The sequence below is a fragment of the Panthera onca genome, chromosome D3, assembly GCF_046562875.1.
Source record: "Panthera onca isolate mPanOnc1 chromosome D3, mPanOnc1 haplotype 2, whole genome shotgun sequence".
Lineage (NCBI taxonomy): Eukaryota > Metazoa > Chordata > Mammalia > Carnivora > Felidae > Panthera > Panthera onca.
In genome coordinates this window covers 92,615,878-92,628,769 of record NC_138350.1, presented here as the reverse complement: position 1 = coordinate 92,628,769, position 12,892 = coordinate 92,615,878, and the positions used below count along the sequence as shown (strand labels likewise).

The following is a 12,892-nucleotide window of genomic DNA, read 5'->3' as shown; positions in this document are numbered from 1 at the left end:
ACACAGGAAATGCACACGCCGCTGCCGTCTTTGGGGACGTCTTGGCAAAAGAACCAAAATCCTTCAGGTATGTCTGTCTTTTGATTTCTAACACCATTTATAAAACGTCCAAGTGTTAACTTTCGTATTCACCAATACACACCAGGCTGGTCACTGAAGTTAGAATGTGTCAAGCACCACGCAGCCCTGAGCACTTGCAGAGACACACGTTTTCTAACATAAAAAGGAGACACAAAACATACCGTGGAATAAATATCCTAAGAGAAGAAAGTATGTGCAGAGCTATCCAACCACCCAAGTGCGTGGTGAGGAGAAGGGACAGGAGGGGCGCTGTCGGGAGTAACTTCTACCCAAATGTGAACGGCAGCCAACATTAACGAGTAAAATTATGATACTTTTCTATCCTTTTTATGATTTATATATTATTTTCAATGACATTACTGTCACAAGCAGCAAAAATTAATCTCCATTTCTTTTCCGCAACGAGTGCTAAGAGAAAGGGCCGGCTGGCCTGGAAGCCGTGAGGCAGGAGGGTGGCCCCACGCGTGTGCGCTCCAGGGCCCGTCCTCCTGGCATGTCTGTCCCTACAATGAGGAAATCCACCAAAAACAAAGACCCATTAATTTGGTGTTTTAAAATTTTATGCTTGATGACCCATGTTTTAATTATAATTTGAATTCTTTAAAAAAATTTTTTTTTAGGTTCATTTATTTTTGAGAGAAAGAGACAGCACAAGTGGGTTAGGGGCAGAGAGGGAGAGGGAGACACAGAATTCGAAGCAGGCTCCGGGCTCCGAGCTGTCAGCACGGAGCCCAACGCGGGGCTTAAACTCACAAACCATGAGATCATGACCTGAGCTGAAGCTGGATGCTTAAGCTACTGAGCCGCCCAGGGGCCCCTGACTATAATCTGAAATGTCACATAGATCAGTTAGTCCACAAGGCATTTATATCTCTCATTAAAAATTAATCAAGGACTTCTATAAGCTATGTTGCTGTAACTGGTATGAGACTTGCCCTCCCACCAAAAACATCGGGGAAATGAACAAAATAATGAGAAACAGTTGTTTTCAGACATGGGACGCAATGCTTCCAGAAGCACCCCTGGGTGGCCAGCTTCCTGCATAAGTGGAGTTTTCCACCCCCACAAAGTGAAGGGGAAGCCAAGCCCACAAAGGTAGTCTTCTTAAATTTAGGGACAGAGACCGGAGCTCAGGGGGGCAGGGGAGTTAGCATCTGCAAAACCCCGAGAGGGAGACGAGGTGGAAAGGACCAGAGGCCCCTGCGCTGAGCTCACGGAGTGCACCGCTGGTGCCACCGCTCGCCTGGCTGGGGGGAGGGAGCTCTGGCCAGGCAGAGCGCACCCAGAGAGCCCTAGCCAGAACCAGCCCCAGAGATGACACAGATTGGGGGAGAGACCAAGTCTGACCGGCCAGCCACTCAGAGGCATCTGTGAACAACCAAGAATTTTCATGGTTATCCCAGAAAGACCAGGCCCTTGTAGTAGGATTATACCAGCATCGCAATAAAGGGGATTCGAGGCCCACCCCGGGAAAGTTTAACAAGCCTTGAAAAGATCAAGTTTATTCACAGGCTGCTAAACTAAGAAAATAAAATCAATGGTTTTGAAAAAAGAAAAAAATATGACATTTATTATATCCAGCATCCATTATAAAATTATCAGACATGCAAAGAGGCAGGAAATTGTGACCTGTAACAAGGAGTAAAAATGAAAACTAGAAACATACCAGGAAACAACAGAAACAATGGATAAAGAATAAGTGTTAGAAACTGCTGAGCGATTTAAATGAAACTAAAAACACATCGGGAGAGAGGGAAAAAAAGCTATTTAAGCAATAACAAAAAGAAGAGAACCACCTGGAACTTCCAGATATTAAAAATAGAATATTTGGAATAAATAATTCGCTGGACAGCCTTAACAGAAGACTCGATACTGCAGAAGATAAGATTAGTGAATGTGAAGACAGAGCAACAGAAACTATCAAAACCGAGCCACAGAAAAGAGCACGAGAGTGCCAATGGACTGTGGGAATAACGAGTGGTCTCCCACACAGGTCATTCAGGCCCCAGATAGAGGGGTTGGGCAGAAAGGCACGAAAAATAAAGAGTAAAAGTTTTTGAAATTGGGGGAAAAAAACCACAAACCACAAACCCGAAGCAAGACCAATCAGACGCATCACTCACGAATTCCTCAAAGAGCGCCCTGAGGAAGAAAAGACAAAGAGGAGACAGAAGGGTTGCAGAGTGTTTCAGAACGACGTATGCCATGAGGCAGAGCAGAGACAGCTCCGAGATGACAGCAGAGACCAGAAAAACTGTCAAACAAAAACTTGAAAAACGTCTCCCAAAAATGAAGGTAAAATAAAAACATTTTTCAAGCAAAAATTCTCACAGTTAATCAAGCAGACTTCTCCATGACGTGCTGAAAAGTGTTTTGAGTTGCAGGAAAATGACACTGAACGGTAAGTTGGACCCACACACAGGAAAGAGGGCTGTGGAACTGGTAAATGTGCAGGAAAGTGGAAAAGATGGCTTTTATTTTTTAACATGGGTTTTATATTCTTAACATGCTTGACTACTTTAAGCAAAAATATATCCATTTCATTGTGTGGTCTGTAACACGCAGAAGTAAAACACATGACATGGTAACACAAAAGACAAGAGGAAGGAAGTGGAAGTCTACTGTGCAAGTTTCTTAAATTACAGATGAACTGGTATAACACCAGTGGAGAGAGACGCTGGTGGGTGAGGAACATGCTGGAAACCACGGAACAACCACTACAAATAGAACCAACTGTTACAGCTGATAAGTCAATAATAGTAAGTAAACAAAAATCTAAAATAATACCTAAAGATGCAAAAAAGGAACATAGAGATGGGATAAGTAGAAAATAAACAGCAAGATAATTGCCTTTACCTCAACCATTATTAGTATTATTAGGGTAAATGTATGCATTAAGAATGCAACAACAGTCAGTAAGTAAAAAAGCAACATCTACTTCTATTATGTTAATAAGAAACCCACTCCATATATAAAGAAATAGACACTATAAACATAAAAGCATGGAAAAAGATATGCCATGCAAACACCAATCAAAAGAACACTAGAACCACCATATTAACCTCAGACAGAGCAGATGTCACAACACAGCATACCATCACACATAGTGAAAAAAGGTCAATTCACCAACAAGATGAAATAATTCTGAGTGTGTACCTAACAGCGATGCCCCAGAGTACATCAGACAACTGATGGAATTCAAAGGAGAAAGAGTGTATCTTAAAATTCTTGTTTCATTAATTAAGAGAACAAATGGCAGAAAAGAAGTAAAAATATACAACATTTAAACAACAATTTCCATCAACTTGACCCAATGAGCACTTACAGGATATCCACAGAGCAGCAGAACACAATCTGTACCCGGAAAGAGCACGTGCCGGGTCATGTCACGAGTCCCAACTTGTACCAAAGGACTGAGACAAAACATAACGCGTTTAACGAACATAACATGGTTAAATAACAACTAAATTACAAAGGACATCAGGAAAATCCCTGACTACAAGGTAAGTAAACAATGTTTCCAAGTAAACAAAGGATGAGAAGAAATCCCAAAAGACCTAGAAAACATTTTAACAAAAACATAATAAAAATATAGTATGTAAAATTTGTGTGATACAGGTTAAGTAACGCTTAGGTGTGTTACAGCTAAAGGCTTATAACAGAAAATAGCAATGTAAAAATCAAGTTTACTTCCACTTTAAGAAGGTAACAAAGAATAAAAAACTGAACACAAACTAAGTGAGAATGAAGGGAATAAATATCAGAAAGAAATAAGTAATACAGAAAATAAACCAACAATAAAGATGATCAAAGACACCAAAAGCAAGTTCTTTGAAATATGACTAAAATCAATGAGCCTCTGATGAGACTGGACTGACTAGGAAGAAAAGATATAAATTACCAATATTGACGATGCAAGGGGGATCCTACAACCACTAAAAAATAGTGTAAGAGAAGGGAAAAATGGGTGATGGGCATTGAGGAGGACACTTGTTGGGATGAGCACTGGGTGTTGTATGTAAGCCAACTTGACAATAAATTGTATTTTTAAAAATAATAAAAATTAAAAAAATAAAAAATAGTAACAGATTTTGAATTTTATACCATTAAATTTGGCCACTTATATGGAACAGATAATTCTTCGACAAACATAAATTTCCAATGAATAATAAATCTGATTAACTCTACTATCTACTTTAGAAATTCAATTCATAATTACCTCCCCACCAAGTAAACTTGTAGCTCAGATAGTTTCAAGGCTGAATATGTCCAATAATAAAAACGAATGACACCAATCTTACACCAACTATTTCAACAAATACAGGAGGCAAAAAAACTTCCCAACTCATCTTATGAGGCCAGCTCACCCCTAGGTAACAAACCAAAGGCATTACAACAAAAGCAAAACAAAATACAAATTTTTCCAGTCCATGTCAATCATCGTGTTAACAGATAACAAAGAAAAACCATATGATCATGTCAACAGACAGAAAAGCTTCTGAAAAATCCAATACCCATTCATAATAAAACGTCTCAGGACGTTCTAGGAATAGAAAGAATTTCCACAGCCCGATAAGGGGAATTTTAAAAAAGCCTACAACTACCATCACAAATGATGTTAAGAAGCTACGTGTTCCCCAAGAACGGAGAGAAGTACGGTTTCATCACTTCCGTTCAACAATGCAATTAGCGATCGCAGCCAGTGTGATACCGCAAGTAAAAGAAAGAGAAGGCTGTACGTGCACACTTGCATAAAAGAGCTATAGTGTCTTCTTTGCACATGGCGTGATCAGGTAGAAAGAACATTCTAGGGAATGACACAAAAGTCACTAAAAAGGCACGCACAGACATTTCACCAAAGAGGATATGGAGATGGAAAACGAGCACATGAAACAATGTTCCACGTTACTAGCCGTTACAGAAATGCAAACTACAATGAGGTGTCTGTCACTACACACTTACGGAAATGACTAAAGCAAAAAAATAAAAAAAAATAAATGACCCCACCAAATATTAGCAAGGCTGTGGAGAAACCGCAGCAATCATGCACGGCCGGTGGGGGTGTTTGATGGCACAGCCACTGAAAAGCAGGCTGGCGGGTTCTGCATGCACACTTTCCCACACATCCCTGACTTGTGACTTAATGACTTCCTAGCTTCCCATTTGTGCCTGCCCTCTGTGGAGTGGGCAAAGCTCACTCCATATCCTATGGAATTTAAATAAACCATCCCAGAACATTGAGAATCAACAGACTGGAAACAAATCATCCGAGTGGTGCGCCACCTGGCACTGACTGAGAAACTGATCCAGAACAGTAGTCTCGACAATTTTCCAAAACAACTTCTGACCCGGGGAACGATGGAGACCACAAGATGTACTGAGATGATACCAGAGATATAAGAATATTTCCGTGTCTAAACAGGGAAGAATTAAAAACAGCACACACTTTGCATACATCTGGTTTCATCAATTCAATACTACACGCACATGAGTGTATATAAAATTCTAACTGGCAAACACCAACACAAAAATGGGCAGGAGAGAAGGGCCAACAACGAAATAAAGACAAATTTCTAGTGAACACGTGGTGCAAATTTCCAACTGAATTAGTATCCAAAGACGTACAAATTAAAACAATGAACTGTCCAAATTTTCTCTAAGAAACTGAGATTTTTTTCTTCACTATTTAAGTGTTCTGAAGCACGGTCACCAGTAATTACACTCTGGTACAGGAATATGGGCACGGCTCTTCTGAGATGACCTATGACCTATGACCTACTAGAGCGGAAGCCTAGGCACTCCTTCGCCCACACCCCTCTTCTACCTTTCACAATTTCTCTGAGAAAGGAAGACTTGCTACTTACATGCCTCCTCTTCACGTTCATATATTTAAAAAATACACATACTGGGGGCTGCCTACTTGGCCCACCCATGACAGAGGTGCACGATGTTAGCTGATGAAATGAGAGGGATCCTTCTCCAAGTCAGCAGTCAGGAAACCAAGATGTGGAGCGCCAACCTGGCAACCCGCACCCTCTCCTGTGGCACCCTTGGGGTAAGAATGGTTGTGTGTGTGTGTTTGTTTTAAAGGACTGCCAAAAAAAAAAAAAAAAGAGACAGAGAGAGAGAGAGAAAGTCAGGAGGAGAGGTTAAGTATGACAGACATATTATATGACCTGCATTATCACGTGACAATGAATGGACAGAACAAATAAGCAAATGCCCATTCGTGACAACAGGTTTTGGAAGACACAGATAAAACATATAAAAGAATGAATTTCAACCTAGGGAGCACCAAACATACAGGCAACCGAAAATACCTAAAGAAGCAAATACTTCCAAGTTTTACACACGCCACACACATTTAGTTCCCAAAAGGTCCAGTGTGCACAGGACGGGGAAGGTCAGTAACCGGAAACCACACGCAGTACAAGCAGCTATTCCTCTCCAGACCCGACCAATCTAAGGAAAGTGACCAAATCTATACTACCCAATCCCCTTCCGTTGACCAACAATTGCCCGAGTCAAAGGTCTTTCTTGGACCATCGCAAGTTTTCTTTAGTCTACGCTGGTTATGAGAAAATCACGTCAGAAGAATGAAGCTCCTCTCATTCAGATATATACTACATCTCGCACAAGCACCAAGCGGCCTCAACTGTGGTTTTGTTACAAAAAGATGTGTGCAGGCTTAGGAGAGCCTCAGCACTTGTGAGATCTGGCTGAAAATGCTGAAATCCAGAGGCACGGTTTCCTCCAATCCCAGCCCTGCCTACTCCCGGGAACAGAGGGGCACTGGGCGGAGACCGTGCGAGGTGCTGAGGGTGCGCTCCTCCTCCTCTCTGGGCCAAGAGACACCGCCACACGCCCCTTCCTCCCGAGGGAAGAAGCTTCTCCGCCATCACAAGAACGGCGCAAAAAAAAAAAAAAAAAAAAAAAAAAAAAGAACGGCGCAACACGAACCAGGCTCCACAAGGAGGCGAACTTCATCTGGGCTCCGAGGTCTGCCAAAACTATGGCAACCAGACCACTAGGGAGCCAGTTAGCAATCATGGACTCACTTAACCCGCCAGAAGTTCTCAATCTTAACGATTACCCAACTGAGAGGGTTTAAAAGTAAAAGACCAAAAGGAAAGGGAAAGTGAGAGAAAAGGAGAGAAAAGCGAGCAGGGCATGTGCTAAGACACCACAGAAACTATTTTGGCGTAATTTTCAACAATCTAAAACTAATAATTTTATTTATAAAAACTAATAATTTTATTAGTAATAATAAAATTATTTTGAACAACTGTCAGGGCATTCAGTAAGCTAGCTGGTACACAGAAACTGTTTACTGCCCGGCAGCGAGCACGACACGTGAATGGCACCGGAAGCGCAAGGACACTCACCCCCAAGGCTGGCAGCCTCTGCGTGCAGCTCACCGCCACCTTCAGCTTCCAGTCAGTTTCACCATCGAGCTGGTCAGTGCGAATAAAACACGAACCTTGGAATGAAAGAAGAAAGTTCCGGAGTTACAGGTACTTTAAGAGCACAATTCTCCGGTACAGTGGGATACAGAAATGATGCCTCTAGAGATTCACGGAAACAAAACTCCTTACAAGGCTTCATTTATCTGATTCACAAACGAGTGTGCAGAGAAGATCCAGGTCATTAACTGATCACTTACCTCCTACGTGCTGTTCTTGCCTATTAAGGCTTAGTATTAATTAGTGCTTTATTTTAGAAAACCTGCATTGACCATTCCCACCCTCAATTCATGTTCTGATGATAACAGAATATGCAAATACACAAAAATATCCCAAGAACGTGCGCCATAATGTTGCTAATAAATTATCTGATGTGCCACCATAAAACAAGTTCAGTAATAAAAGCACAGTTAAAATGTCAAAACCCAGGTAAGGTCTATCGTCATACGACCCTCTCAAATTTTAACATGAGAAAATATTAAACTACAAAATTCGATTTACCCTTGACCACTCTCACACCATTTCTCAGAACCTATCCTAAGACAGATAAACAAAAAATGACCGATGTGCCAGATGACCCTGTAACATTATTTACGGTAACGAAAGGCTGGGAATCGGTGAATCAAAGGAGCACGAGCAGCAGGAAAACACAGGGCTCAGGTGGCAGACATGGAGGGAGGGGACAAAGGAAAGGGAGGGAGAGAGAGAATGAGAGAGAATGAGAAAGACCTCCATTTTTACTGGTAACGATCCCTTGGGTGCACATCGCCAGGTGAAGAAAGCGGGATGCAGATGCTGGGCGTGTAACAGCACCTTCCCCTGACAAGCCAGGTGGGGCAGGGAGGGGACGTGCAGGTGGGGACGTGGGGATGACATCTGCCACACCCGAGTGCCCCCCATTTTACACTGCTCGCTCTGAAACCATGTGTTTTACATAATTAAAAAAGCAAATTACACCAAACTTCTAAAAAGCAACCCCTAAAAACAAGCACGTAAAACGATACATCAGCAGTTTCATTACCAGATGAATTCCAGTGACTTCAGGTTTTTCAAAAGCCCACTTACAAAACACACTGGTTGTAGAAACCCACACCAGCATGCGTGTACCTTGGTGACTCACGACAAGGACCTGGTAGACAACTGCAACCTCCCGAGAAGACCCTGCACGTGCCCCGTCCCACACAGCCCTCCCTCCTTGTAAGTCTACCGTCACTCGCGCTTCTTGCTTTGATTGAGAGTCCACCCCCCAAAGCCCCCTCAAGACACTACAGCCAAGCCTTGTCCGTTCTGGGCACGTCTTCCAAGTCACATTTCATCTACAGGCCCTCCCTGCTCTCCCTCTAAATTGTCTACTGAAAGGCCCCGTTTGCATCTCACTGACCGAACACTCATGATCCAGGCCAACCATCTCCCCTCCACCTGGGGGTCCCGTAACCCCAGCTCCTGCACCCGGAGCCCAGCTCACACTCCAAGGACCATCAGAACTGCTGCCCGACTTCCATCCAGAGGCACCGTGTCCAGGCTCTGCTCTGGTTTGATGCCAACAGGCCCTTTGTGCTCAACGCCCATACCCACGCCTGCACTACAGGTCGAAGAAAACAGAAGTCTTTCCTTCCTTCTCAGAATAAAGAGCTAGAATAAAATGTAGAAAGAGAGGCATCCGCTCTTTGGATTCGGTCTTGTCACCTGGTGACACAGTTCCTGTAAGAAAGTATTGATTCCTTGTTGCAATTTATCCGCATTTCAAGACAATGAGTTGGCCGCCTGCCATCTTCACGAGATGACCAGTTAGGCACACGTGTGTGCGTGTGTACGTGCGTGTGTGTGCCGGGTGACCTCCAATGCCGTTCCGCTCATTACAGAGTCTCAGGCTGATCCATTGTTGGAGCGGGGCAGACATCTGATTTTCAGAATTACCACATTATGAAGATTAAAATGTCCAGTGTTCAACAAAAATCCCAAGGCACACAAAGTAACAGCAGAGTATGGCCAATTTAAAGGGGGGGGGGGGGGGCTGCCAAACAACAGATACTGTCCCCGAAGAAGACCCGACGTCAGATCTACTAGACAAGGACTAGTCTAAAAGATGTTCAAAGTCAAGAAAATAATTATGAACAAGATGGAATCAATAAAAAGAGAAAACATAAAGAGAAAAAGGAAAAAAAAAATCAACAGCTGAAAATTCAACACATATAATAATGTCAGTGAAAAATTCCCTGGGTAGAGCCCAAGGCAGACTTGAACAGGCAAAAGAAAGAATCGGTGAACCTGAAGACAAGGCAATAGAAACGGTCCAAAATGAGGGACAGAAAGAAAATGAGCTGAAACACCATGAACAGAGACTGAGAGACCTGTGGGACCCACCACTCAGCCCAGCATACACACAGTGGGAGTCCCAGAAGAAGAAGAGAGAAAGGGGCCAAGAGACTATCTGGGAAATAATTACTGAAAACATGTCATATGTGATACAAGACACAGATGTGAACACCTATGAAGCCCAAAGAAAGCCAAGTAAGATGAACTCAGACCCACTCTGAGACAAGTTCTAACCAAACTTCCAGAAGACCAAGAATCTTGAAAGCACCAAGAGAGAGGGGAATCATCACACCCAAGGGGCCCTCAGTAAGCTTATCTGCAGATTTTTCACCAGGAACTTTGGGTTTCAGAGAAAGTGCACAACACATTCAAAACAGTGTACGAAGACAGGCCCGTCACGTGTGACTCCTATATCCGGCAAGACTGTGCTGCAAAGCGAGAGGGAGATCAAGACGTTCCCAGACAGACAAACGCTGTGGGAGGTGGGGACCACCGACCTTTTCTGCAAGAACTGCTTGTTCCCGGGAGTAGGGCAGACGCAAGTACAGGACAGGAGACAGTCACTAGAGGCCGTGCGAGAACGAAGGTCTCGGGGCAGGCCAGCCCGCGGCAGGTTATAACACGAGGAGTACGGCCACAACAGTCTATAACTGCACTTGGTTTTCTACATGATTTCAGAGATTCATAAATCTGAAGAAAAGCAATCATTCCTCTAAAAGTTGAAATTATGTAACTTTGGCTTATAATTCCACATCTTGTTTTCTACGTACTTTGAAACACTATGAATGCACTCAAAATAATTTTTAGTTTATGCTTTTGGACACACAATGAATAAAGATGTAATTCTGTGACATCCACAAAGGGGTGGGGATGGAGTTGTAAGTGAGCAGATTCTTGTACGTTATCGAACTTAAGTTGGTACAAACTGAAATTCCACAATTGTGTCTTCAGGATGCTGAATGTCATCCCCGTGGTAACCGTAGCGAAAAAAGTTCTAGAATGGAAACAACAGGCAGTGAGAAAGCAATTTAAACACTTCACTACAAAACATTCACCAAAACAGAAAATAATACAGAAAGTGAGGGATCAAAAAGAGCTCTAAGGCACATGGGAAACCAACTGCGGTGAAAAAGTCCTTCTCCATCATTATGTTAAGATGTAAATGGGTGAAACTCTCCAAAAAGAGAGACGGGCAGAATAAGTGAAAACGCACAATCCAACCACATGCGGTCTGGAGGAGACTCCCTTGAGCTCCAAAGACACACAGAGGTCGAAAGAGGAAGGATGGTGAGAGATGTTCCGTGAGAAAGAGTATGGCAATTTGTCACAAGATTAAACACAGAATTAGCAAATGAGGCAGCAGCTCCACTCCTGGGGATAAACCCTCAAGAACTGAAAGCAGGGTCTCCAGAAGAGAAGCGTACTCCGTGTTTTACATGGTCACAGCATTATTCACAGGAGCCAAAACATGAGAAAAACCCAAGCGTCCACTGATGGAGGCGTGGATACGGAACACGTGCTCTGTACATACAGCGTAAGACATCGAGCCTTAAGGAAGGAAATTGTGCGATATGATGCAACATGGACGAACCTTGAAGACATTATGCTAAATGAAACCAGCCACACACAAAAAGACACATACTGCAGGAATCCACTCATATAAGGTTCTTAGAGGAGTCAAACCATAAAGACAGAAAGCAGAATGCCGTATGAGAGGAGGGGAGAACGAGGAGTCATTTTTTAAGGGATACAGAGTTCCTGCCCTACAAGGTGAAAAGTTACAGGGGCAGAGGACTGGTGTAGTTGCACAACAATGTGAATGTATTTAACATCATGAAAGCGTGCACTTACAAATGGTTAAGACGGAGTGACGCTGTGATTTATGAGAAATATATATTTGGTCTTAGTCCACAATTTCTCACTCTCTGCTCCTAAATATCCTACCTGTTGAGAGTGATAAAGGTGTCTTTTGTTAATGAAGGAGACTTCTGGACCCCACTCAAGGGCGGGGCTGTTGCCAGGACGACCAACCATGTGATCAGAGGGTTGGAACTTCCGGCCCCACCCCCGACCTCTGTGGAGAGGGGAGGGGCTGGAGGCTGAATCAGCCAATGGCCAAAGATCTAATCAACTGTGGCTATACAAAGAAGCCTCGGTAAAAATGCCAAAGGACCGGGTTCAGAAGCTTCTGGAGATTGGGAAGAGTGCTGTGCGGGGAGGGATGGAAGCCCCACAGCCTTTCCCTAGACCTGTCCCTATGTTCTCTTCCTCTGGTGGTTGATTCTTAGCCTTTGTCACCTCCTTGAGCCACCAGGTGAGCGGCAGTGTTCCCCTGAGTTCTGTGAGCCGTGGCAGCAAATCGCCAGTTGGTCAGAAGCACGAGTAACAAACAGCCTGGGACTTCCGACCGGTGTCCGAAGTCGGGGTGGGGGCATCTTACAGGACTGAGCCCTTACTGCGCAGGATCTGATGCTGCCTCCGGGTGGACAGGGTCAGAATCCGCAGGCACCCTGCAGGTGTCCGAGAACTGCCTGGGCTTGTGTGTGTGGGACCCTCCCTAGCCCACGTTGGAACCAGGTCCAAGAACTCTAAAAGAGATAATAAATTTTATGTTATGTGTATTTTAACACAATAACAAAAAAGATACATTTAAAAATTAAAAGCATTCACGAGCCTTGTAAAAAGGCTTACTGTAAAACAACAATAAGGTGGTGGGGTGTGGTGAGAGAGCGCACACAGGTCAATGGAGCAGAACAGAGCCCAGAGTTAAGCCCCATAAACACAGCTTCAAGAAAGGAGCAAATACCGTGTCATCGGGAAATGGCGCTGGGAAAACCAACCAACGCCCCCCCCCCCCCACCTCCCGCCGAAAAACTGAATCTAGACGCAGACCTTACATCCCTCAGGAAAATCAACTCCAAATGGGACCTAAATGTAAAATACAAAACTATAAAAGTCCTGTAAGACAATATAGGAGAAAACCTAGGTGACCCCAGGTGTGGTGAGGACTTTTTAGATACCGCACCAAAGAA

At 43.6% G+C, this 12,892-nt stretch overlaps 1 protein-coding gene across 10 annotated transcripts in view; it reads right to left on the bottom strand.

Annotated features, from left to right (window-relative positions):
• The window catches only part of ATP9B (ATPase phospholipid transporting 9B), a 254,753-nt gene that overhangs the window by 154,541 nt on the left and 87,320 nt on the right, over positions 1 to 12,892 (bottom strand). For all 10 annotated transcript variants that reach the window (XM_060611871.3, XM_060611868.3, XM_078435112.2 and 7 more), the window contains one exon: positions 7,467 to 7,561. In XM_060611871.3, the coding sequence (XP_060467854.1) occupies positions 7,467 to 7,561 (95 nt within the window). The remainder of the gene's footprint in view (positions 1 to 7,466; positions 7,562 to 12,892) is intronic.